This window comes from Lepidochelys olivacea, assembly GCF_965140295.1.
Source record: "Lepidochelys olivacea isolate rLepOli2 genome assembly, chromosome: 1".
NCBI lineage: Eukaryota > Metazoa > Chordata > Testudines > Cheloniidae > Lepidochelys > Lepidochelys olivacea.
In genome coordinates, this window is record NC_140411.1 from 261,912,247 (window position 1) to 261,939,450 (window position 27,204).

Here is a 27,204-nt window from a genome sequence, read left to right on the forward strand (position 1 = left end):
TGTGTAATAGTATGTGGTACGGTGGTGAGAGCATTTTCCTGTTATTGCCTATTCACTGTGTGAGATTTTGCAAGAACTACTTGCAAAATCTGAGTTAACTTGCGCTCAATTGGTGGAGGAAAATGGTGTTTGACAAGATAAGGCAAAACTTCACATGGGATCTTGTGCACTAACTGAACTTGCCTCTGTCTGTCTGTGGATACCAAACACTTGTTTTGGAGAGTGTATACAGAGCTGTCGTGTATTGTGTCCTAAAAGTGGCAAGACTTAGATTCTGACAGATCAACTGAGTGAATTCCAGAGCTGAGCCTATTTCTGAGAAGACCCAGCTACAGTGTGAATGAAGAATTCAGCTCTGGGGACTGAAGTCAACTGTAACTTGGTTAATGGCAGTTGTTATAGTGACTGTGGAAAGGGCTCTGAGATAGCTGGGTCATAAATCATTTACAACTTAAAAAAAAAAAGAGAGAATTTGAATTGTAATCAGTTTAGAGCATTGGTGTGATGTGCTCTTGACAGTCTGCCCTTACCTATAAAGTTGCCATATTCTGCACTTTTTGCAGCTTCCCGGTGGCTATTTAAAGGTAATCCAAAGTGGAGAGCACATTGCTGTAAGCTAGCCTGGAGCTGACATATGCCTAGAAGACGCTACAGAGGTTGTCAGTGGAGACAAAAGGATGTATATTAATCACTTGAAAATTCAGAAGTAAAAAATATTTTTGCCCAGAAATGCATTTGGGAATTTAGAATTAAAAGTCCAAAAAGGCCCCAAAAATTGCATGTCATTTTGACAGATGGACAGATGCCCTCATCTGTGGGTGAAGTCAAAATCTCAGTGTATTTCTCATAATGCTTCTCCCTCCTTCAAAATAATCGCTTCCATGTTATCCAAACGGAGCCCCTAAGTGCTGTGGATGCAATGGATTTTATCTAGGTTTCTCAGGTGCTGGGATATCCGAGAAATAATATAGTTTGGTCTTGATGGGGAAAAAAAAGTAGAACTAGATATTATATTAGCGTGTTGATGTTGAAGTCTGTAGTATCACTCCAAAAGTCCCTCAGACATCGTAAATAAATGGGGTGACAAGACCAAATTTTACAGGAGTGCCTGGGTATGTCATTAAACCTTATCAGGCCCAGTGTGCTTCATCTGGGTAATGCTGAGCAATAACTTAAGAGCTTGGATTGATGGATGGCTAAATTTCCAATCATTTCTTGCTCAAATTCTCACGTTACACTTACAATGTTATAACTCCCACAACCAATCCAACAAACAAATCTGCTCATGGCCAAGGAATATTAGACAATGGATGTAGAAATGTCAGCTGTGGTGATCAGTGTGATAGAATAGACTGGGGGGTCAGATGGAGTGGGACAGACACCATCCTATGTTCTAGCCTTCTTTCCCCTTCCAGTTGATCTGTCTGTCTTTTATATGTTTTCCGTAAGTAAAACACTTTTTTACAGTAATAACTAAATGACAAATTACTTGTGCTAAAACATACTTGTTTTTTAAGGTTAGTTTTGTGTTGGTGCAAGGTGCTGAACTGACAGCTCTGGAGACTGAAGTCCTCTAAGTACAATTGAAGCTCTGTAAACTTATTTCACAGAGCTATTCCCTTTGCTCAGTATGGCCATTCTCCTGACAGGCCACCTACCTCTAAGAATGAGGGGATTTTTTTTCTCTTGTGCTCATTTAGTTTTTGAGCTTTAGAAGCATTTTCCAAATAGGAATTTAATTGAATATTGAATTTCATGCAAGCTGCTAAACAGCCATCATATTGTAATGAGTTTTGCTCACCAGACTGGGGTTAGATGGAATTAGTGATGTAGAGGCAAAAAGCTAAATGTTTTTCCCAATCCCCTGAGCCATCCATTCACCTCAGAATGTCACTCTACAATTTGGTTAGTCTAAGGTTTTTTAAAAGTGAGGATGCATTTTGATAAAAAGTTTGTGAACTTGATTTCAGTGTATGAGATACAGGTCCTTTCAAGGTTGGTACTCTAATTGAATTTATCAGTCTGCTGTTTAACCTATACAGAACAGTGTTAACACTGCTTAATAGTGCATGAGACATTTTAAGCCTCTGGCATCTAGTCATTGTAGCTCCTTAATATGCTGCAAATTAGTCCTCAACTTCACAAAGTTCAGACTTCTTAAACTATTTTTGGTTAAGAAATAGCACACGTGTTTGTATTTACAAGTTTTTCCATCTTTGTTCCATTGAGTCATCTTTTAGGACCTAACGTGGTCTCACTGTGTTTGGAGTTGATTTGAATATTTCCCAATAAAGTAATTGTTGTAAAAGTGAAGTTTGAGAGGATGGACTGTTGTCTTAACTCCCCAACCTCTGTTTCTCCAACTCTTTTTCAGATGGTCCCCTTCCTGACCCAACCATGATTCGTGCCAGTGTGCCAAATCAGATGATGAATCGCATGCAGACACAGCCGGGTAAGTGTCCAAAGAAAGGAAGCCCATGTAATTCTAAATGAATGTGGATAAAATCTTGGATTCTGCCTTCCCCAATGGTTATATGACATCAAGCAGTCCTCACTGGAGTCTGCTAGAATGTAGTTTTCTCTGCTCTTCCTTACCATTTGTTTAAAATCATCTTCCTCCTATGGTATAGTGCTTCATGATCCTGGAAGAATGAGAGCTGTTTGTCTTGGATTTCAGCTGTTTGTTAAATTAAAAGGTGGTATTTGAGAGTGTGGATTGGATGAATGGTTCTGTTGGTTTTGGGGGAGAGTTTTCCAGATTCTAAAATTACAGAGTATAGTCTCTTGTAAATCAACATTTAAAAATATTAGTAAAATCACCAAAACGCATACCTGAAAGCAATTTCATAGATACACATGTCTTTCAGGAAAGCCTAGTTTGTGTTCTGAAGGAATGTGAAGGAGTTTGAGTTGACATGTTAAACTTGATTTCAAACTCTGCCAAGCAACTGGTTAATGTAAAGACAGATTTCTCTTAGCATATTGGAGTTGTGTGTAAAATACTTTGTAAACAAAAAAATATCCTTTCTCTTCAAGACAGGCTCAAAAACGATTCCTTTGACCCAGAAGCTTGTTACTAGGTTTACGTGCATTGCTTTTGAAAGGCTTAAAATAGCTAAATTAGAGCCTGAAATACATTGTGGCATACTGAAAGATGTGTGTTGGTAGAAATAAAATTAGGAGAGCAGAGGAAATATTTGTTCCTGTTCAAACATTGAATGACGTCCAAATGAGAACTGAAACCTTTATTTTAAAATCTTTTTGGGGTAAATATACAGGAATGAACCAGTTTGGCCAGATGAACATGCAACTGTCCCCCATGGGTCCTCGGCAAACCCCTCCTCTTCAGCACCCTGGACAGCTAAGCCAGGCTGGGGCCATGAACCAGGTCAGGATGTTTTTCAGTCCAGTATGTTGAACTCTTTAGGTTTGGTGTTCCTGTTTAACTATGGTTATCCAAACAGTAATTCTTTGCTTGCTCTATGGTCCTGTTGTTTCTCCCTTTGCATCTCCACTATGAGTAGCCAGTCTTCACAAATCAGTGAGGGAACTGCTAATATTGGCTTAGATTTAAATTGTGTGTGCAGTTACAGCCTTGAAACAGTGGAATTTATCAGAAACTAACCCAAAAAACTTGAGGCATGATCCCAGTCTGAATTCCAGAACTCCTATCATAAACCGCATTAGGAATTAACTGTAAAAATATCTTCCTGCTTTTGAGCAGAGCATTAGCATATTTGCCATGCTGCATCACGTAAGTGGCTGTCAGATCTGTCAATTGCTCTGCCATACAGTGGATGTTACGTTATAGAATTTTATTTTTAAGGGTGGGTATGTATCCACTGTGAAATAAGCCTTTCCTTTTTTCCAGCAGATGGGATTTGCTTCACGTATGCAGCAGCCGGGGGTTGGCCAACCTTCCAGCCAAAATCAGTTTCTGCAACAGAACCAGTTCCCTGCTTCCTCCCCAGGAATGAATGCGACAAACATGCCTATGACCCAGCCTGGCAATCAGACACCAGTGTCTCAAGTATGTTCTTCACTTAAGGGAGCAGTTTCACTGACAGGCTCTGTGAGCTGGTTTTATTTTTTTTTTTTCAATTGGGTAATTGGAGGAATAGGGAATGTTGTTCTTTAATGCTTATTTAAATATCAGTGAAAACTGGTTAATTGTATTTAAATTTTTCTTAGGAGTTGTGGGAAACGTAAACACTGCAGCATTGTGCATGTGAACAAAAATGTCAAATTGAACAATCCCATTCATTTCACTAAAGTAAATGAAATGCAAAAAGTCAACAGTATTGCTAGTCATACTTTTAAACTGATAGGTGTTAGTAACTCAGGTAAAAAGTGGCCACTTGAAGGTAATCCCTTTCCTCCTCGCACTTCTTGTTTCAAGTCATTGTATATATTTACTTGTTTTCCCACAGGCACAAATGACCAGCTCTTCCTGTCCTGTGAACTCTCCTGTAATGGCTCCAGGTTCTCAAGGGAGCCATATTCACTGCCCACCTCTTCCACAGCCTACCTTGCACCGAAACTCTCCCTCTCCAGTACCTAGCCGCACCCCAACACCTCACCACACTCCCCCAGGTCTGGGATCCCAGCAGCAGCAGCCGCAGGCAACACCAGCAGCCACCACCACTGCCCCCACCCCTACATCAATGCCACCTGGACTGCAGTCACAAACTATGCACCCCCCGCAGAGGCAGACTCCAACGCCTCCACAGGCACAGCTGCCTCCACAAGTCCAACCTCCAGTTCCAGTCACCCCTTCGGCAGAGCAACAGCAGCAACCCCTGTCACAACAGAGCACGACTGCATCTGTGCCCACCCCAACAGCACCACTGCAGCCTCAGCATCCCACAACACCTGTAAGAAAATATTTTTATTTCTATGCTTTCCCCAGGGATACTCAGATGTGAGACTCTTTCAGACAGGATCTTTGTTTACTTGTCCTATGTCCAAGACAATGGTGAACAACCTGTTTAAGAGGCATCTGAACCAATATGGGTATGCATTACATTTGAGAAGTACATTTTTGTCTGAAGACCCAGGACCAGTAAACTGGACACTGGAACCCCTGACACTTCCATGTTGGAAGGGTTTTAGAGAATTTTAGTGCACATTCAGGAGCCTACTTCAAAATATAGTAGATGTATCTCTTAATGCATTTATTTCCATGCATGTGTATGGGTGGAATTGTACAGTAGGCATATCAAATTGTTAAAATGCCATGCTGTCCAAAGCAGATTTCAATAGCATGTTTCCTCAGACCAGAGTTGTGCAACAGTCAGGTTTTTTTTTTTCAAGGGAGGGGAATAAGTGAGGTGCAGTTAAATTTGAGGAAACATGATAGCAAATGAAAAGCACATCTTAATGAAGTAAACTTTGCAGCATAATTGCTTGGCCCTTTTTAGTCACTGTGAGTTTCCCTGCAGCTTTCACAGCCGGCTGTAAGCATTGATGGGCAGGTATCAAACCCACCATCCACCAGCAGCACAGAAGTGAACTCGCAACAGACTATCCCTGAGCAGCAGCAGCAGCAGCCACTCTTGCAGGAAGTGAAAATGGATATTAAAATGGAAGAAGAGGGGCCAGAACAAACAGAGCTCCAGATGGAGGAGAAACCAGAGGTGAGAGGATAGCTAAATTTTTCTGGAATGAATTGGTTGGGCAAGGTCAGTACTTATATGAGAGATGGAAGAGAGATGAGAGTGCTGTGATTCATCGATTCATAGATACTAAGGTCAGAAGGGACCATTATGATCATCTAGTCCGACCTCCTGCATAACGCAGGCCACAGAATCTCACCCACCCACTCCTGCGAAAAACCTCTCACCTATGCCTGTGCTATTGAAGTCCTCAAATCGTGGTTTAAAGACTTCAAGGAGCAGAGAATCCTCCAGCAAGTGACCCGTGCCCCATGCTGCAGAGGAAGGCAAAAGAAGAGGATGTTCCCTCTAGGGCTCTGGCTAAGCTAGCACTAGATCCCAGCTGCACCATTATTTTAGGCACTCTCTCCTAGACCTATTTCTGAGCGGGGGTAGATGACAGTGCTTAAAATGGTGGCAGCAGCCAGTAGGCTCTTGGCATTGAGGTCCTCAATTTTGCCAACCCAGTGAGAGCTGAGCATGTGCCTGCAACTGTTATTTTTCTGTAAAATGTTCCCTAGTGTAATCAGTCACTATAGGATTAATTCCCTAGAATAGTGAACTGTGCTGCTGTGGGTTATATCTTTGATCTGAAAAACTAGAGTCCTGATCACTTTTCATTAAAGGAACTTGTGGCCTCATGGGAAAGTAGCTTTACTCTTTGTCTAGAAGGGATAGAAACTGTAGTGTCCTCACATTAAAAGCCAAAAAGGAGACTAGATCCTAGTGATCAGGGAGGTGGGATTCCCCACCAATTGCATGGGATAGAGGAAAGGGTGGGGGGATCAGTCTTTGTGATTTAGTGTTAAATAAATTACCCATAGAACAATTTGAATCTTGGCAGAGACCACATGGGGAGAAGTGAAGAAGGAGCTTAGGTGAGAGCCAGGATGAGTGAGGAAGGGTCATTTTTTCCAAAGGAAGAAATGGCAGGCAAGCTGTAGCTAAGCCCAGAAGAGACACTGCCTTACTATATCCTCACAAGAGCAAATGAGGGGCTTATATTGAATTAAGTGAAGGGAATCTGATCTGCTTTTCAGATTAAAGTGGAACCAGTGGTGAAGGAATGTATAACAGCACCAATGGAGCAAGAAGAGAAGAAACCAGAAGTGAAGTCAGAAATGAAGGAAGAGGAAGAAAGACCCAATACTCCAGCTACTCAGTCTTCTCCAGCACCAGGACAGTCTAAGAGGAAAAGTAAGCAAGAAAACTGTTGTGGTCTTGGGATTCAAATCTCTGGGGGGTGTTGACCTGAATATTATGGGTTAGTTGTTATGGCTCGCCACTGATGCCATCCGAACAGAAGATTTATAGGTTCTTATCCAATTCAGACTAAAGGGTCCGAGAACTCAGAGTTCTATATCGGGAGAGGACTCTCGGGGTGCTTGGCACAAATACTTGCACTGCGGACAATACCAAACTGATAAAAGCTTTATTGAGATTAACAAAAGAATAATAAATGGTATGAAACTTATGACTGCAAAACAGTAAAAGAATTCCAAAACTCCTGGTGGTAACTTTCCTATTATAAGTACCTTAACCTAACATACTCTCACCATTCCTTGAGGACCCAGTAATAGGAGGTGAGGGACCAGCCTTACTTCTGGTATGCCCAATAACACAATGGTTCCCCAATAGTTGGGAATGTTGAGTAGTTATACTATACTACACAAGCTGAGCTGATAGAAGATAGTCTATAAAATATAGGGGAACAAAGAAAAGAGACTCTAAGATATTCTTACATAGTATTTTATAGGATCCTGACGCTATGTAATTCAGGCCCAACCTACTATACCCAAATCTTATTTCCATACCCTAAGAAATTTATGGGTACCATTATCCTATAGGTTAGTGGATTATGACGCTTACTCTCTACATATTAATAAGGATTGACTCATTCCAAAAACTGCCAACCTAGACTCTCTTGGCGACTGCCAGGTTTGTGGTGTACCCTGCGGTTACCAACCGGTTGCAGATGCCAGATAAACCTGTTCAGTGTTGTGTGTAGTTCCTCCCTTCGGTTCCCCAAAGTTCAGGGACCATTTTTATCTGAGCCAAAGGTTGCCATCGTTTATGCTGATTTACTCTTAACTGATCAGATTTTAGCTATTTAGCTGATCTTACTGGATACTACAGTTTGAACTCCTATAATGCAGGAAGACCCTGTTCTCCTTCAAGTGATTGTGAACATGTACATTCCACTGCAGGTGAATGCACCCTCCAGTGCACTCAAGTTGGAGACTTTTGCCAGCTGTATCACCAAGGCAGTCTGCGTCACTGCTGTCTTCATGCTGGGAGCTGAGGGCATAAAAGGGGAATGGCCACCACCTCCTTCTTAGTTCTTTCTTGGTGCCTGTGGGAAGAGTTGGCACTCCCTGTCATTGTTTAGCTTTGATTGTCCAGCCTTTAGAGAAATACTTCTGTTACACATAATTAGAGTTATAGTTTAGGCTTAGTTTAATCCCCAGCATTCAAATAAACAGGGCCATGATCACTGTTATGGATAGGCACAAAAGCTGCCTAATTTGCTGGGGAGGGGGATGGGCATGGGCATGAGACACAAATGTCTTACTGGTGCCTCTTTTCCAACATGGAGGAAGAAACGGAGGAATTTCTGCCTTAAAATTCATTTTATGGAAGAGGCAATGCATTCCTCTTCAGAACCTGACCCTAATCGCAAGAGGATGGACAACTTGTCCATGAGGAGTGTCCCTCCAGCTGTCTCAGCTTCTGAGCCCAGATTTGTTGAGAAACACCACTCTTTTTCTTCTCTCGCAGCCTCTTCAAGGCATTTTAACCATCTTTGTCTTCTGAGACTGGTAGGGAGTTGAAGCCTCACTCTTCACCTCACAGGAAAATCTCAGAAGATTTCCAGTGCCAAGTCAAGGTCTAGTTGCACACTGATTCTCACCAGCACCATCTGAGACTGCACCATCCACTCTGGTTCCATCGAGACCAGCATCTCTACTGTTATCTAGAGCATCCTCAGCATTTGGGTCCTATACATACCATAGGCAGTGAGAACAGAACATTTGCCTCTGATTTTGGTGCCACCAACAGTGCAGGCCTTACTTGCAGCAAAGGACCTTTTGTGTCTTCCCCTGCTGGACTCTCCTTTACTATATTGTCCAGCGCCAATAGTAAGTCTCAACCGTTACTGTTGGCCCTGACATTTACAGTCATGGCTCCATCATTTCCATTGGCTTCTTGAATACAGCCCTCGTTGACAACATCAACGTATCCTTTTGCCTTCATGTCTCGCTTCCATGACTGTTGGATATATCCTCCATGTCGGTACCTTTAGGACATGATCCCGATTTTTGATGGTGCCGAGATGCTCACAAATGTCAATTGGAGCATCTCCTCCATTCACCTAGGGGAGTCATATTTCCTTCAGACTTTGACCATGGTAGACCCATATCTCCACCAAGGAGGTTCAGGTAATGCTCTAGAGGTGCCTGAATCAAGGGGCAAGATTGGCATTCTTACAAAGAGGCCCCTGTGTGGTACATACCACCATTCATGGTTCAAAGATTGGAATGGAACACCTACCCCTGCCCCCCAGCTTTATTGGGCATCTTGGACTGATCCAAGAGAGTCTAGATCCCTGTCAGTCTAAGGGGAGATTCCTTTCTCCCATACTGGGGACTTCTAGGGAAGATTCTCCTACAAACCCTCAGCCCCTTCTTTTGTTGGAGCAAGCAGAGGAAGAGGATGCAAGGGAGGAATGTCTAGATAATAACCCCACCCTCCCCCCAATATTTTGTCTTCCTGGATGAGGCCATCACTTCAGAATTGATGTTACACCCCAGTAACAAAGAAAAAACAGCTTATGCCTCAAACATGTTACAGACCATTCTGTTAGCTAAGGTCTCAGGAGACCTCTAAAAGAAGGTCTAAGCCTGCTAGACATTGTCAATTGTCATTGTCAATGGCAGCCCCTTTTCACCAGACCTCTTAGAACTCCGAAGCCAGTTTTGACTACTTGATTGAGGACAGCACACCAACTATATCTCATCTCCCACCATTTAGAAAGCATTTACCTCTTTTGTAGTTTTTGGAAAGAGATTACATCAGCCAAGTGGGCACTCAAAACAGTAAGGGAGGGATTCATTATTAGTTAAATTCCTTTCCTTTCCCCAGTCCACTTTTCCCATCCGTTCTTCAGGAAGTAGTGTCTTTTTTTTCTAAATTGAGAGGCATACAGCAGGTTCCTTATCAACACAGAATGAAAGGTTTATTTTCCCAGTACTTCCCAATTCCCAATAAGATGGTCTTTGATCCATTCTAGACCTAAAAAAAATGAACCAGTTAGAAAACCAACTTGCTTCAGTTATCCCTTCTGTGGAGATTGGTATGCTGCCCTCAATTTATAGGATGTTTACTTTCATGTGGCAGTACACCCTGACTACTAAAATTATCTTTGGTTCATAGCAGGCAGCAAGAACTACCAGTACGTGATGCTTCCCTTTGGGTTATTATTGGCCCCAAGGGTATTCACTAAGTGCATGATGGTGGTAGCATCCCACTGCCTAGGCATACAACTGTTTCCTTACCAAGATAGTTGGCTACTTCAGGGAAGATTAAGTATCCATGTCCAAAACCGCATTCTCGTCATCAGACATCTGTTCTCTCATATGGGTTTAAAACTAAATGTAGAGAAATCGGAATTATGACAATACAATGAAAAACCCTCATAGAAGCAGTCCTCTGTGCACCATGGCTTACTTCCCCGTGGACAGTTTTCAGTCCATAGTCTCTGTTCAAAACCCTCAAATCCAACCCAATGACGACAGAGCATTTGTCCACAACTCCTGGGTCACATGGCCATGTGCATGTATGTGACTCTGCATGCTAAATTTCACATCAGATGTCTGCAGACCTGGCTCCACTTGGTATATCAGCCAAGCAGAAATTCACAGGACATTTGCACCTGTCTGAGTGCTTTAGTCCCTGGATTGGTGGTTGAACCATCCGAACATATGCAAAGGGGTTTCCTTTTTCATACCAGAACCAAATATGACTCTTGTGACACACACATCTACTAAGGGTTGCCATGGTAGGATGTGTGTGTGGGGTGGGAGGGATCTCAGTCAACTTTAGGCTCAAGTACTTAGGTTGCCTCAGGAGGCTTCACTCCTTATAAATGTGCTGGCACTTCAAGCTATGTGTCGGGCCTACAAGATATTTACATCAACCATTAGGAATCAGGTGGTTCAAGTTCTCAGACAACACCACTGCTGTGTTTTTCCTGAACAAGCAGGGAGGTGCAGTATTGTCTGAGTTATGCCAGGAAGCGATCCATTTGTGGATCCTCTATATAAAGGTCTCACTAAAAAGCCTTTCACTTTCCAGGGGTGAGGAATGCTCTTATGGATTCCATCAGCAGGGAGTTTATAGACCAGCACAAATGGTCAATAAGAAGACATTTTGCTCTAGGTCTTCCGCCAGTGGGGTTACCCAGTAATAGACCTTTTTGCAGCCAACCTGAGCAACAAATGTAAGAGATTCTGCTCCAGAGCAAGGGGAAGCCCAGGGTTCCATGACAGATGCCCTTCTTCTTCTTCAAGTGCTTGCTCATGTCCATTCCATTCTAGGTGTGCGCGCACCCACTCGCACAGTTGTTGGAGACTTCTGCCTTAGTGGTATCTGTAGGGTTGGCTGTGGTGCTCCCTTGAGTGCCGTGCTCATGCGTCAGTATATTAGGCACCACTGACTCTACGCCCTCTCAGTTCCTTCTTACTGCCCGTGAAGATTGGTTGGAGTACCTTGTCTTGCAGATTGCAAGAGCATTAGCAGTTCTTTACAGCCTTTATCTTCTTCAGATGTAGTTTGTAGGTACTTAGTTAGCCATTAAGTTTTAGGTTAGTTGGTAATTAGTCCTGGATGGGACTTTGCCCTGAAGTGGGGCATGCCCCGCTCTCCCAGCTTCAAACCAAGCTCGACATGTAGCAGGTCAATGCATATCAGTGACCCCCCATGACAGCTGCTTGAAGTGTTTGGGGGAATCCCATAGAAAGGACAAGAGTCAAATCTGTAAAAACTTTCGACATAGAACCCAAAGGAGCGGGATATCTGCTTGAGGGCCCTCCTCATGGAGGCTGCACTTGGTCCTGCATCAGAGCCCTCCCACTTGGACCCCATGCCGAGCACTTCGGCTTCGGTATGGAGCACACCGCTGGTACTAGGCACTGCCTGGCACCATTTCCCCTTTGCCAGTGCCTAAGAAGCAGCAAAAGAAGAGCCCCCTACCACTGGAATGAAACGGGGCTTTGGGCAAAGGACAGATGTCAGGCCAGATGCCCCCCGGAGCTTCACCAGGGATTCAACTCCAGGGAGAGGCAGGGGACCCCGGTCCCTCCCAGGGCCCTCATTGCCCAAGGTGGCCCCTGCAGCTAAAGAACAAGTAGGCCGACTGGCACTGCAGGTGTTACACCAGGCAGCAGACTCTGCTAAAACCCTGACGTCTAAGGCCAAGTTGATCATGGGACCGCCTCATAGGGCAGTGGAACACCCTCGGTCACCAGACCGCAGGCGCAGATCTCTGTGGTCTCGGACCCCGGTACCGTATCCTAGATCTCCAACTAGAAGGTCCAGGTCCTCAACATGCTCTCCACCTGCAAGACATGGGACACCGGAATCGAGACACCAGTCCCCATACCACCATACTGGCGAGCTTCTTGTTTGAAATCGCCGAGGCCCAGGTCACCTTCACCCAGACGGTCTCCCAGACGTCGGTCCTCGCCCAGGCGGGGCTGCTCCTTGTCACGGCAGTGGTCCCCTTCCCTCCATTCATCAGGCAGGCGCAGTTTCTCGCCCTCACCTCGCCGGTCGCCGACCAGAGTCAGTCGGCAGACTCAGGCCTCGACAGTTGCCAGAAGGGCAGTGGTCCGAGTCGGACTGGGAGTTCAGCCCCTCGTCAAGAAGGGGTGATTTGCTGCTGACTTGTGAGACCGGTGCAGCACCCGCAGCAACAACATGGCAGCAGAGACAGTGGCCCACTCAATGGTGGTATTGGAATCCATGGGGTGTGCCAGTAATGCCGGTCCCATGTTCTCACTAGCTCTCCCAGGCCACCTCGGACAAACTGGCCCCGCTGACACTGGAGTCAGAACGCGGTTCCAAATCTGACACGGGCAGCGCACCAAACCCCAGCACTTAAGGAGCTGTCCCCAGAGAGGGAGAGGAAACCTGCTCCTCCACAGGTGATGCAGTCATCCCCTCTTCATGCACCCTCCAGTGGGGTCGCTGGTTGTGTCCACTGTGAATGAAAGGCACAGGCCTGGCTGCGTTAGTGGCAGACCAAAGAACAAATATGCCAAGAGACTTGATTTATTTGGCAGAGAGATTTTATTGGATGGCCAGCCTACAGTTCAGGGTGTCTAACCACCAGGCCCTGTTAGGTACAGTTTTAACCTGTGGGACTCCTTTAACAAGTTTGAAGAGGCCCTCCCACAGGATTGAGCCCAGGAGTTCACTGCTTTGGTAGACAAGGGTAGAGCGGTGGCTTGGGGAGCCTTCCACATGGCCTGGGATGCAACTGACTCAGCAGCCAGGGTGGTCGCCTCCATGTTGGCCATGAGGTGCAGCTACTGGTTGCAGTCCTCCAGGTTGTCCCAAGAGATGCAGGCCGCTATTCAGGACCTCCCTTTTGAGGGGGTGGGGTTCTTCTCTGAGCTCACAGACTCAAGGCTCCATGGCCTTAAAGACTCCCGTGCCACCCTCCGCTCCTTGGGCCTTCACACTCAGCAGGGCAGGAAGTCTTTCTGTTCTCTGCCCCTGCAGTCCAGGTCCTGTGGAAATCCCCGATCGGGTTCCTACAGGACAAAGGACAGAGCTAAGGGGTCTAAGCAGCGACACCCGTAGTCTTCCCACCCATCTGCTCAGCCTGACCCTCCCAGAAACCAGGAAGGCCAGAAGCAGTCATTTTGATGGTGCGCTCGAGGACGACACCCCAGTCATTTAGAGTCATAGAATATCAGAATTGGAAGGGACCTCAGGAGGTCATCTCATCCAGCCCCCTGCTCAAAGCAGGACCAATCGCCAACTAAATCATCCCAGCCAGGGCTTTGTCAAGCCTGACCTTAAAAACCTCAAAGGAAGGAGATTCCACCACCTCCCTAGTTAACGCATTCCAGTGCTTCACCACCCTTCTAGTGAAAAAGTTTTTCCTAATGTCCAACCTAAACGTCCCCCACTGCAACTTGAGATCATTATTCCTTGTTCTGTCATCTGCTACCACTGAGAACAGTCTAGATCCATCCTCTTTGGAACCCCCTTTCAGGTAGTTGAACGCAGCTATCAAATCCCCCCCTCATTCTTCTCTTCTGCAGACTAAATCCCAGTTCCCTCAGCCTCTCCTCATATGCTCATGTGTTCCAGTCCCCTAATCATTTTTGTTGCCCTCCATTGGACGCTTTCCAATTTTTCCTCATCCTTCTTGTAGTGTGGGGCCCAAAACTGGACACAGTACTCCAGATGAGGCCTCACCAATGTCGAATAGAGGGGAACGATTGGATCCATCCTCCCTCTTTCTCCTCGACTGCCTTCACCTCTTCTGATCAGTCTGGTCTCGGCTAACCTGTAACTGCTGGGTGCTCAACACAATTTCTTCAGCCTACACCCTGCAATTTGTGGCCTACCCTCCTTCTCGTCCCCCTTCCCCATCCCGCTTCAGGGACCCTTCTCACGAGCAACTGCTTGTCCAGGAGATCAAAAACCTCCTGTGCCGGGGGCAGTAGAGGAGGTCCCTCAGGACTTGAAGGGAAAGGGGTTCTACTCCGCTACTTCCTAATCCCGAAAGCAAAAGGGAGCCTCAGACTAATCTTGGACCTGTGTCGTCTCAAGTCTCTCAAGAACTTGAAGTATCACATGGTCTCCCTAGCCTCTATCATCCCCTTCCTGGATCTGGGAGACTGGTACGCCACCCTCGACTTCAAGGACACTTATTTCCATTTTCCCAGGGCGCAAGCGCTTTCTTTGTCTTATGCTTTGCCAGCGCCATTTTCAATTCACAGCAATGCCCTTTGGTCTCTTGTCAGCCCCAAGAGTGTTCACAAAGTGCATAGTGGTAGTGGCTATTTATCTCCAGCATCAAGGTGTTCAACCCATATCTTGACAACTGGCTACTAAAGGGCTGGTCCCAGGATCAGGTGGGGTGGCTTCTCAATCTTTTTTTCCACCTGTCATGAGCTGGGGCTGGTAATAAATGAGAGAAACTCAACCTTAACTCCACTGCAGCGCATAGAATTAATTGGAGTGATGCTCAACTCTACTCGGGCCAGACCCTTCCTTCCTGAGGCTTGGTTCCAAGCCATGGTGGACCTCATCTTGTGCATGCAAGACCACCCTCTCACCATCGCTCACATGTGCCTGCAGTTTTTGGGACACATGGCGGCCTGCACATATGTGGTCTGGCGCGCATGGCTCCGCCTCAGGCTCCTGCGGGCATGGCTAGCATCTGTCTACATCCTCAACACGCACAGCATGGTCAGGGTTCCAGACCATGTACTGTCCTCACACACCTGGTGGCAGAATCCTGCATCAGTGTTGGAAGAAATCCCTTTCACTGCTTCATCCACGTTGGTGATCCTCATCTCTGATGCATCGGACCTGGGGTGGGGAGGCCACCTGGGCAATCTCTGCATGCCAGGTCATTTGTGCAGTCGCGATGGCACCCTACATTTCAACATCAGGGAGCTTAGAGTGGTTTGCCTGGCCTTCCAAGCCTTCCTACCTCACATAGAAAGCAAGATGGTTCAGGTCCTAACAGACAGCCCAGCAACTATGTTCTATATCAACAAGCAAGGCAGAGCCAGATTGTCTTCCCTTTGCCAGGAAGCCTTCAAGCTCTGGGATTTCTGTCTGCAGCATGACATCTGTCTCGTAGCTGCTCACCTTCCCGGGACCAAGAACACTTTGGTAGATCACCTCAGCAGGATCTTCTCATCTCACCACAAATGGTCCCTCCATCTGGAAGTGGTCAGCTTCATCTTCCACAAGTGGGGAACTTCCCAGGTGGACCTGTTCGTGTCCAGACAAAACAGGAAATGCCACATTTTCTTCTCGATTCGGGGGATCAACAGAGGCTCCCTGTCGGACACTTTTCCGCTCCTGTGCTTGGAGGCTCTGTTTTACACCTTCCCCCCATTATCGTTAATTCAGAGTCCTCATGAAGATCAAGCAGGACAGGGTGAAGATGATCCTCATGGCGCCAGCTTGGCTGTGCCAGCACTGGTTCGGTACACTGCTGGATCTCTCAGTGGGTGCTCTGTTACAGCTACTGCTCCGGCTGGACCTGCTGTCCCAAAACCACGGCAGTCTTCTGCATCTGAACCTAGCGGCACTGCACCTGCTGGCGTGGCTGCTGCATATTTGAATGAGCAGGAGCAGAAGTGCTCAGCTGATGTCCAACAGGTCCTGTTGGGCAGTAAAAAGCCCTCCACCAGAGCAACTTACCTAGCCAAATGGAAGCGGTTCGCCTGGTGGACCTCGATAAGGGCGTTCAGCCCGAGCGAACCTTGCTGCTGTTAATCCTGGATTACCTTCTGCATCTCAAGCTCCAAGGCCTGTCCCTTTCATCTGTCAACGTCCACTTGGCTGCTATTTTGACCTTTTGTCCGCCGCTCAAGGGTAGGTCAATTTTCGCTCAGGACAGCCTGGTTCTTCAAGGGCCTTGAGCACCTCTACCTGCATGTCAAGGATCCCGTTCCTCTGTGGGACCTGAATCTGGTGCTGTCACAGCACACGGAGATCTCCCTCCTCCTCCCCGTCTTCCCCCCCAGCCTCTGGCTTCCTGCTCTCTTCTCCTCCTGTCTGGAAGGTCACGTTCCTGATTGCAGTAACATCTGTCCGCCGGGTCTCTGAGATTAGGACGCTCACCTTGGAACTGCCCTCTACTGGTCTTTTACAAAGACAAGGTCCAGCTGAGGCCACACTTGTGATTTCTGCCCAAGGTAGTCTGTTTCATACGAGCCAGGACATTTTCTTACCTGTCTTTTTTTCCAAAGCCACATACGTTGGAGGAAGAGCGTAGGCTGCATTCCCTAGACATCAGGAGAGCGTTCACCTTCTACATTGAAAGGACCAAGCCATTCTGCAAGTCGTTGCGGTGGATGACCGGGTGAAAGGTCGCACAGTGTCTGCTCAAAGAACTTCTTCTTGGATCACTGCCTGCATTTGCTACTGCTATGATAAGGTGAAGGTGCCCCCTCCAGCATGCGTAACCTCCCACTCGACCAGGGCACAAGCCTCTTCGGCAGCTTTTTTAGCCCAAGTGCCTATGCAGGACATCCGTAGGGTGGCTACCTGGTCATCCGTCCATACGTTCGTGTCCCACTATGCGCTTATCCAGCAGGCCTGGGATGATGCTGGCTTCAGTAGGGCAGTACTACAAGCCGCTAAACTCTGAACTCCAAGCCCAGCTCAGAGGATACTGCTTGTGAGTCACCTAGAATGGAATAGACATGGGCAAACACTCGAGGAAGAAAAAACAATTACCTACCTTTTGTAACTGTTCTTCAAGATGTGTTGCTCATTTCCATTCCGTTACCCACCTTCCTACCCCTTTTTCAGAGTTGCCAGCAAGAAGGAACTGAGAGGGCATAGGGTTAGCAGCGCCTAATATACTGACACATGAGCGCGGCACTCAAGGGGGCGCCACAGTCAATCCTACAGATACCACTAAGGTAAAAGTCTCCGACAACTGTGTGAGTGGGCGCGCACATACCTAGAATCGAATGGACATGAGCAACACATCTCAGAGAACAACAGTTACAAAAAGTAGGTATGGTAACCATTTTTCCCCTGGTTAAGCCATCTGCGGTACACACTCCCTCCAGTCCCTCTCATTCTGAGGATGATCAGGAAACAAAAAAGAGACAAGGCAACTTTCATCCTTGTAGCACTGGCCTGGCAGGGACAACATTGGTTCCAACCTTAATTAGCTCTCCTCTTGGTCACCCATAACTTTCACTGGCTGAGGATCTCCTGGCTCAAAACCAGGACAGGTGTCTGCGTCAAAACCTGCAGTCCCTGCACCTCACTGCATCAATGATCTCTGGTTGAGTAATTGTGAGAGATTACGAACCCTAGATGTCAAAGCCAGCTTGGTGAGCAGCAGGAAAGCAGCACCTGAGCCATGTATACAGCAGAATGGAAAACGTTTTTGATCTGGGTGGAATCTCACCATTTACCACCAAATCGCACAGAGATAGTCCAATATATGTATGATCAACTGCATCTAAAATCCTCTGATTTCTCAATTAGTTTTAGTCCACCTAACATGCATCTCTGCCGTGCACCTTCCCATGGATAGTTTTTCTGTGTTTTCACATCCCGTGGCTTCTAGATTTCTAAGGGGTCTTGTTAATGTGTACCTGCCTGTGTCTGATCTGGTACCGTTATGGGATCTGAATCTAGTACTGTCTTGCTTAAAGGCACCCCTTTTGAGCCCCTGGCAGCAACATTTCTTCTGCTGTTCTCAAACAGAGGGGTTCTTTGTAACAAATTCATGTATTCGGAGAGTTTCAGAGCTTCAGGTGCTTCTAGCTGACGCTCCTTTCACAGTTTTTCACAAAGTTAGTTTCTCTTAGGCTGCAGCCTGAATTTATGCATAATGTAGTATCAGTATTCCATCTTAATCAGACTGTTAATCTCCCAGTGTTCTTCCCACATAGAGCCCTGCTGGGATACAAATTTATATCTGTGGATATAAATTGGTATCCACAGACCTGAAGGGCTCTAATGGGAAGTGTAGTGGTGAAAAGAGCAGTACTGTTGGGCTGCTGCTTCCAGGAACCAGTGCCCCATGCTCACAGCTCCTCTGACATGACTCTACTGGCTGCAGCCGTACCAGGCTCACTGGCTGCTGTCCCTGGTCACACTAGTGTGTTCAGGCGGCGCTCACACCCCCTGGACAGGAGATGCAGACCACTGAGTGGAAGTGATTCTTGTCTGGGAGCATGCGTGCCACTTGAACGCACCAGCGCGACCAGGGACAGCTGCCGGTGAGTCTGGTGCCCGCCCCAGTGGACAGGGCTCGGAGCAGTACAGCCATGCCGGAAGAGCTACTGGTGCGGGGTGCTGGCTCCTAGGAGTGGCAGCCCAAAGTGCTGCTCCTTTCACCACTGTGATTCCCAGTAGAGCCCTGCAGCTCCACAGATACAGATTTTTATGTCCACAGATATGAATTTGTATCCGCGCAGGGCTCTATTCCCAAGCCCTCATTCTCAAGGCTGAAGAAAAGCTTCACTCCTAGTGTGTTTGCAGTGCTTTGGCATTTTACCTGGATACTAGTTTTTCACAAAGTCTTGCAGGCTGTTTATAGCCTGTGCTCAGCATCTCATTGGATTTTGGACTGCAGATTTTGCTATGATCTTACGGTCTCTTCCACTATGGGTAATGGCACATTCCACTAGGGCTCATTCCACTTCATCAACCTCCCTGACCAGCATTCCTGTAGTGGACACCTGCAAAGCAGCAGTGTGGTTGGTACATGCCTTCTCCAGATGCTGATGTTAATGTAGTGTAATAAGTTGGTGCTTCAGTTTCTTTTCAAATAATCTGAAGTCCCTCCACTTGTAAGGAAACTGCTGGTGAGTCACCTGCAGTGGAAAGTATATGTGCATAATCATTGGAAGATGAAAAAATGGCTTCTTAACTGTACAGTAACTATTCTTTGAGATGTGTTGTGCACATATACATTCCCTGCTAATTCAGGCATTAGACAGCAGTGAAAAAGAGTGGAGGGAGGGGGCAATCATGCCCCTTTTATGCTCTACCTTGTGGTACAGTGGGCAGAGATCTCATATTTGAGTGCATTGGGTGTGCACGCTTGCAATGGAATGTATATGTGCACAACACATCTTGAAGAACAACAGTTAGTGTACATGTAAGTAAATGTTTTTTTCTGTATTCAGTATGTCATTTCATATTATGGGCTTCACATCAGACACTGTTAATCAGATTTGTGTCTTCCACAAAACCTAGCATTGCAGTGAGTGGTGTAAGCGCAATATGTTTGTCTCTTTTATATAGAGTGTGTAGGGGGTGTTTTCAACAGCTTTCAAATTTTACAGTAGATTCCTTGCTTCTGGCCATTACTCCAACTTTGCATGTATTTATTTTTCAAAAGTTTTCAAACCTGAAGAGTTGCGGCAGGCACTTATGCCAACACTGGAGGCACTTTACCGGCAGGATCCTGAGTCCCTTCCTTTCAGACAGCCTGTGGACCCCCAACTACTAGGAATTCCTGTAAGTTTATTATCAAACTGTTTCCCTGCTTTTTAACTCCTAGCTTCTACTCCAGGACTTGTCTGCCTGAGGAGACCAAATGGCCTGCTGTAGTCCTGTCTCCATTTTTATATAGATGGATTGGAAGAGTTTGGATTTAGGATTGGCATGTACCACATCTGTGGCATAGAGAAACTTATTTTTAAGGCTTATTTTTCTGTCTTCTGTTAAAGAGAAAATAAAAGAATGGGAAGACATCAAATTATTCTTATTGATGGAATCCTACATATACTGGCTTTTGCTGGACATTTGCAAACTGTCCTGTTTTAGCAGTGTCTCAAAGTCCTGGGAAACCAGGGAAGCCGTTCTCACCCTAAGTATGTGGCAACAGTTTAGTTTCTCAACTGTTCAGGAAGCTTATCAACGCTAAAATTTTTTGGAAAATTCATTTAAACAGTAACTTACATCATGCACTGTTAAATGCTATAGAAGTAGGGGAAAAAAAAAACCCAGGTCAAGGTGGTTGGATCTAGCCAGTGCTTTTTGCAGCACATGATATTAAAACAGTGTGATTTAATTATTAACCAATTAGGAGTGCTTTTACTATTATTAACCAATTAAGTTATCAGTTCGCACAGATTATTAGCTTATTTGATGTGAGAATTATATGTAATACTAAGTATTTCCCCTGTTGTGCTGTTCAAATATGACCAATACTGTAGTAAATGAAACTACTAATTCACACTACTGTGGCTCTTTTGGGTAATGTTGATTGCTAATTTGGCTCCTGAACCAGAGGTCTGAGTATCATTGCGATAGACTAATTTCATTTCCTTGGTGCACACAAATATACCATGTATCAAAGGTTAAAACTCATGACAGCATCCTGCTTCAGGTGCTTTGGTCCACAATTCCTGCAAAGACCTGTTCAGTATGTACAGTCATTGTTCTATTTTACATGACTTCTATTTCAGTATTACACTTTCAGAACAATACTAAATTATATAATTGAATATCAAAATAAATAGATACACAATAAAAGTATGTAATAGAATAATAGTGATTGTAAATGTGGGCTTCTAGTCTCCCTGGCCATCTTAGTTTCTTGGATACTTTACTTTGCCCTTCCAACCGTGAAAATAATGGAAGGAAGGCCCTACATGGGTGGGACGACGTTGCTGAGAGAGCGCACTGTATGTCACAAATAGTCCATGGTTGGCATTACTCAGCTCTTTTTTGTTCTAGGGTTGGTACTTCTAATGCTTGCAAGAGTATTGAAGAGGAATCTTGCTAAAGAACACACATGCTATCATGTTGTAATACATTTTCTCTGATCTTGTTTGAAATGCCGCTCATTCTTGCAGGATTACTTTGATATAGTAAAGAACCCCATGGACCTCTCTACCATCAAGAGGAAGCTAGACACAGGACAGTACCAGGAGCCGTGGCAATATGTGGATGATATCTGGCTCATGTTCAACAACGCCTGGCTCTATAACCGCAAGACATCCCGCGTGTATAAGTACTGCTCCAGACTGGCAGAGGTGTTTGAACAAGAAATTGATCCTGTTATGCAGAGCCTTGGTTATTGCTGTGGGAGAAAGGTAAGGAAGGGCAACTTCCTTAAACCTTTTTCCCATCTCCATGTGTAATATATAATATGAAAGAGCATAGGAGCAGCAGTCAGTGGGAGCTGTTGGTGCTCAGAACTTCTGCAAATCAAGCCACTTATTTAAATATTTAAGGGCAAAAAAAAAGTCAGTGAATCTGAGACCTGTCAGCCGGCTCAGGCTATGGAGCTAAAAATAGCAGTGTCAATGTTCCCGCTCGGGCTCGGAGACCCATTCCCTTTTGCCAGGTTTCAGAGCCTGTGCTCCAGTCCAACCAGGAATGTCTGCGCTGCTGTTTTTAGCCCTGTACCATGAGCCCAGGTCAGTTGAACCAGGCTCTAACACTTGCTAATGGGATTCTTTGCAGTGTTAGATGTGACCTTAGACTCTAATTTTAGGTGTCCATTTTAAAATCTTGGTCATAAAATATCTAATACTACACAAACGGCTTAAAACCAACATTTTTTTATTTTATACACTAGAAGCAAGCTTGTGAGGATATGTATTAAGGCTAAACATAGTTTGGAATAGGTACATCAGCTTTTCTGAGTGTTATAACAAAGTGATCTCTCTGTGGTATTATATAATTGACTCACCCAATCATGGAATAGGGAAGTGGATTCCCTGCTGGGGAAAAGTGTACAAAGAAATGGCTAACTTGTAAATGACAGCTGAACAGAATATTTTTATAGTGTTAACATTCAGTATAGACTCTCATACGGTACTGTTCAGATCTGTGCACAGAATGGTGCAGTTTTAGTAATCCAGAACTTCGCTGTATGGGTCATACCCACTTCTCAGGGAGAGCCAGTGGAAACATGCATGAATACTAAGAAAATTTCTCTTTCTGCAGTTAGAGTTCTCGCCACAGACTTTGTGTTGCTATGGCAAACAGCTGTGCACAATCCCTCGAGATGCCACTTATTACAGTTACCAGAACAGGTAAGTAAAACTGGTTACAGCATGCATCACCAATCAATCTATGGGCAGAGGCATGCCTGTATATGTATGCATCCTTCATACATGTGTATACCTTCATGTCACATTCTAAATTTCTGGAAATATCTTGAACAGCTTACATTGTGTACTAGCAAGCTGCCATTCTGCAAAAAAGCTTGTTGCACCCTTTGCTCTTATTCCTTTGTCTTCCAAAAAAAAAAAACACTTGTGGTATTCAGTAGATTTTTATCCTGTAGTTAGATTTTGTTTTCATCAGTATATTATGCTATCATAAATTATATCGCCCTTCCTCCTTGCCAAACAGTACACAACAATCCTTCAGCAGATAAGTTAGTAACTTTTTTTGTGCAGTGAACTTCTGATCATATTCAGCAAGTAACTGGTTCTCTGTGCTATTGTTATGAAGAATTTTGCAGTGAATAACATAGCTGTCTTTGACACATACTTCATTAATTATTCAAACCTTGCTGAGGGAATTAGTGCTTTTATCATCACAAGCCCCCTTGAGTGAATTGTTGCGTTTCTGTGGCTGTCAGCAACAATATAAAATACTGTCACTTCCAAAACTCTCTTCCTGGCTAGTATGTTTGACCTGCAGTTTATTAAAGGATTAAAACCTCTTTGACTTCCCAGGGAAGGTTTCTTGCTAGATATTTCTTATTATCCTGAAAGAACACTATGCTTAACATTCAGGCATGGCAGCCCTTGGTTTGTTACTAAACGCTTCAGTCTAAACAGAGGGATGGAGATATCTTCCAGTTATGCCACCTTTTATTCAGTGTGGTTCTTGCTTTCTGTTCTCTGGTCTGGCACCTTCCAAAGAAATAAGTTTTTCATCCTGAAGCCAGCCAGGTCTTTCAGGAGAGGAAGTATATTCAGCCTGTAGGGGTGGAAAGAATTATTGAGAATCTGCAGAACAGTAGTTGCATCCAGCCCTCTTTGACTGCAGGGAGAGGGTTGCTGCAATGCATCAAGGGAGGTTTTTAGGGGTAGGAATGGAGGAGTGGAGAAAAGAGGTCATAGTGTCTCATAAAAAGAAATCTGAATCTGAAGGTTCAGAAGTTTTATATGCAAGAACATTTCATGCCATGAGTCAATAGTTTCTCTTCATGTGCCGTCCTTTGGTGAGCACTAAATGGACTGGAAGAATCTTCTTCCTAAACCCACACTTGCTTTCATAACTTGAGTGTCATTCACTTCTGATCTTTAAATAAATGTGTGTATGTAATATATAAACTGTGTATATATAATATATGTTTAAGTAAAATCATGATTCAGCTTCCATCTGTAATGGAGGGAGCTCAGAGAGGATAAAGTGACCTCTTTAGCTTTACAGATCCCATAGCGTTGGTTTGTGTTGCTTTATGATAAACTGTCACAGCTTGTTTTATTTTTCTTTGTTCCTTTTGTTTTTAGATGTTTTGTACACTCCAGTTAACATGATTAGTAATGGAGAGACTGTAGTTTCAATAGACTTTTGAGGGGTGGGGAACAGATCTTGAATAAAACACTCTAGTTTCATTCAAATACAAACAAACACCACAGAACGGCTTCATTTTGTTGATATCTAAACTATTTTGTGTCTCAAAATTGGGGTATGGCAATACTGTGTGAATCTAGAGCAGTATGAATGCAATTAATACATTTCAAATACCTGTGTTACATATAATTTGACAGACCTAAAACAAATGGATGGTGGTGCTGAGGACTGATTACTGTCCCTTTAAATTGATGGAAGTGAAACTCTTGTAGCTTATTGCAAGCCATGGGGTCCACTTCAGTGAGGAGAGAATCCTGTGGCCCTTCAGTCTTTGAGTGTTTTTTTTAAGGTGGAAGATTCCCCCTTCTGGTCATCTCCTAGCAGATGCTCTTGCAGACAGAATTGCTATCCTGATACAGATGCCAGAGTAGCAATCCATCCTTCCTTCTACCCTCTTCCCTTTCCTCATTTTGATTCTTTGCTTTATATGGCATTGCTTTTTAAAATGAAGAGGGTGCGGGTATGCTAAAATGGAATACTCTTTTGTTTTATTTGCTATAATCAGTTGCTGCTTGTGATTCCATTTGAGATTTAATGCTAATCTGTGCTTTGCCTTGGCTTTCTGCTTTGTGTTGTCTTGTCCTGCTTTTGTGTTTTTTGTTTTTGTCCTACAACCCCCATTTCTTTGTTTGTTCGTGTGTGTGTTATTTTTTTATTTCTCCTTCATGCTTGTCGTTGTCTGCACTTGGCTTTGATTGCAAAAAAACCAAACCAAAAAACCAAACCAACCAAACACAAACTGTGGGGCCCATAAATCTACATCATTGAATATCCCTGTCGCCGTTGATGACCTGCTCTCTGCTCCCGTCCCCTCCTTGGCCTGCTGTGATTGGTGGCTCCGTTGCTTGGCTTGGGCTGTGTTGTGTGGACGGAACAGTTCACCCAAATATGGCCTTCTTGCTGACAGGTATCATTTCTGTGAGAAGTGCTTCAATGAAATCCAGGGGGAGAGCGTTTCTCTGGGGGATGACCCATCACAACCGCAAACGTGAGTAGCCATATATCTGCTTGGGATAGTTATTTATATATTTTTGTGATAGTTCTGATCTATAGCATGGTCTAAAATGCACTCTCAAAGGTTAGGAAGTACCTAGGCAATGAAGGGGTTTGCTTTAATCTTACTTCAAGAGTTGGACCAAATATAGAGCGAGGGAAGAAGCTTGAAAATCTGGATTTTATCATAAGTGTGGGTGAGGACACCTGTCTTTCAAATCCTGGACAATACTATGGTAAGGGGAAAGGAGTAATCACCTCTTTCAAAACTTATACTATTAGGGAAGGAAAGGAATATCACTTTAAAAAGAGGACAGGAAATATCTTCACATGAAAATTGACAGTTTTTAGAGGGTAGGGTGCATAGCAAACATCCTTCTAGATCTCAGCCCTTCTGCTTTTGGGAGGGTTTTTCTGTTCACTCTTCTGCCTTGTTCTCTGCCTAAAACTACAAGCAAGAATAACTCAGTTTTACCATTCAGATATTTAAGACCCTTTTCATTAGAGCAGCATCTTATAATCATGTAAGACAGAGGTGGGCATACTATGTCCTGGGGCCACATCCGGCCCTCCAGACACTTTAATCCAGCCCTTGAGCTCCCGTCGGGAAGCAGGGTCTGGGACTTGCCCCGCTCCGGTGCTCCAGCTGGGGAGTGGGGTCGGGGTCTTGCCCCACTCTGCACGGCTACCAGAAGCAGCAGCACGTCCCCCCTCCGGCTCCTACATGTAGGGGCAGCCAGAGGGCACCGCATGCTGCCCCCACCCCAAGCGCCGCCCCCGCAGCTCCCATTGGCCAGGAACCGCAGCCAATGGGAGCTGCAGGGGCAGCGCCTGCAGACAGGGCAGTGTGCAGAGCTGTCTGGCCGCACCTCCGTGTAGGAGCCAGAGAGGGGACATGCCGCTGTTTCTGGGAGCTGCTTGAGGTAAGCGCTGCCCGGAGCTGCCCCCTTGATCCTCTCCCATGTCCCAACCCCCTGCCCCAGCCCTGATCTCCCTCCCACTCTCCAAACCTCTCTGTCCCAGCCCAGAACACCACCTGCACCCCCAACCCCTCATCCACAGCCCCACCCCAGAGCTCACACCCCCAGCCAGAGCCCTCATCCCCTCCTGCACCCCAATCCCCATTTTTGTAAGAATTCATGGCCCGCCATACAATTTCCATACCCAGATGTGGTCCTCAGGCCAAAAAATTTTCCCACCCCGATGTAAGAGATGCTGCACAGTTGCTGATGGGCAGACGTTTTGGAGAGCTTGACATGGATTTAATTGGCTTTTGTATAGTAATAGTAGTGAAAGTGATGCTCTGACAACTGCTAAGACATTGTTTGCTTCCTCATGGCTTGCAACAGAGAATTCCAGTGAGGAAGGAAACCAATAGGATGAGCAGATGAGTGCAGAGTTGTTAGTTTGCAGATCAGGGCGAGTATTGGACTCTCCAGGGAAACTCCTTGGGGCAAGGTGTCAAGTAGATTCTATAGGGGGAAAGAGAGAGGGAACTCCGAAAATTCTGAATCTGGGTGATTGGAAACTGGCATATAGGAAGGAAGGTACAAGATGATGCCTTCGACTGGAAGCAAAAGTTGTCAAAAGCAGGAAAAGGCCAAATCTTGGTCACAGTAAGGGATATGCTACTATTTAGAGTAGCTGCAGAGGGATCATTTACACCTAGGGTCGCTGTGGGAGCACTTGTCAATTTTCTGTGGGGCAGAGAGAGGAACTGGGTGTTGTGGCCTTGGTGTGCTAGTCAGCATTTCCAGTAGTGTCCCTAGAATTCCAATAGTGTCCCTAGGAGTAATGGTCTCAAGTTGCAGTGGGGGAGGTTTAGGTTGGACATTAGGAAAAACTTTTTCACTAGGAGGGTGGTGAAGCACTGGAATGCGTTACCTAGGGAGGTGGTGGAATCTCCTTCCTTTGACGTTTTTAAGGTCAGGCTTGACAAAGCCCTGGCTGGGATGATTTAGTTGGGGATTGGTCCTGCTTTGAGCAGGGGGTTGAACTAGATGACCTTCTGAGGTCCCTTCCAACCCTGATATTCTATGATTCTGTGAATCAAGGGTAACAGTTTACTCACGTTAAACAAGTTTTATAATAATCTGAGATCTGTAAGACTTCTAGAACATATGAACTGCCACTTGCCAATCAGCAATGTATAAACCACCTTGCACATAAATTAGGCAAGTGAATAGCACAATTTGCAACAGTGTCAAGTAGAATG

The 27,204-nt window shown here is 45.2% G+C and overlaps 1 protein-coding gene across 4 annotated transcripts in view; it reads left to right on the top strand.

Moving 5' to 3' along the window:
* Positions 1-27,204, top strand: part of EP300 (EP300 lysine acetyltransferase) — a 130,613-nt gene that overhangs the window by 80,607 nt on the left and 22,802 nt on the right. For 2 of the 4 annotated variants that reach the window (XM_084616715.1, XM_084616717.1), the window contains exons 11-20: positions 2,375-2,452; positions 3,279-3,388; positions 3,872-4,030; positions 4,431-4,874; positions 5,442-5,636; positions 6,695-6,851; positions 19,789-19,907; positions 21,251-21,490; positions 22,350-22,438; positions 24,904-24,984. In XM_084616715.1, the coding sequence (XP_084472841.1) occupies positions 2,375-2,452; positions 3,279-3,388; positions 3,872-4,030; positions 4,431-4,874; positions 5,442-5,636; positions 6,695-6,851; positions 19,789-19,907; positions 21,251-21,490; positions 22,350-22,438; positions 24,904-24,984 (1,672 nt within the window). The remainder of the gene's footprint in view (positions 1-2,374; positions 2,453-3,278; positions 3,389-3,871; positions 4,031-4,430; positions 4,875-5,441; positions 5,637-6,694; positions 6,852-19,788; positions 19,908-21,250; positions 21,491-22,349; positions 22,439-24,903; positions 24,985-27,204) is intronic. The other 2 variants (XM_084616716.1, XM_084616718.1) reach the window with 1 other exon arrangement.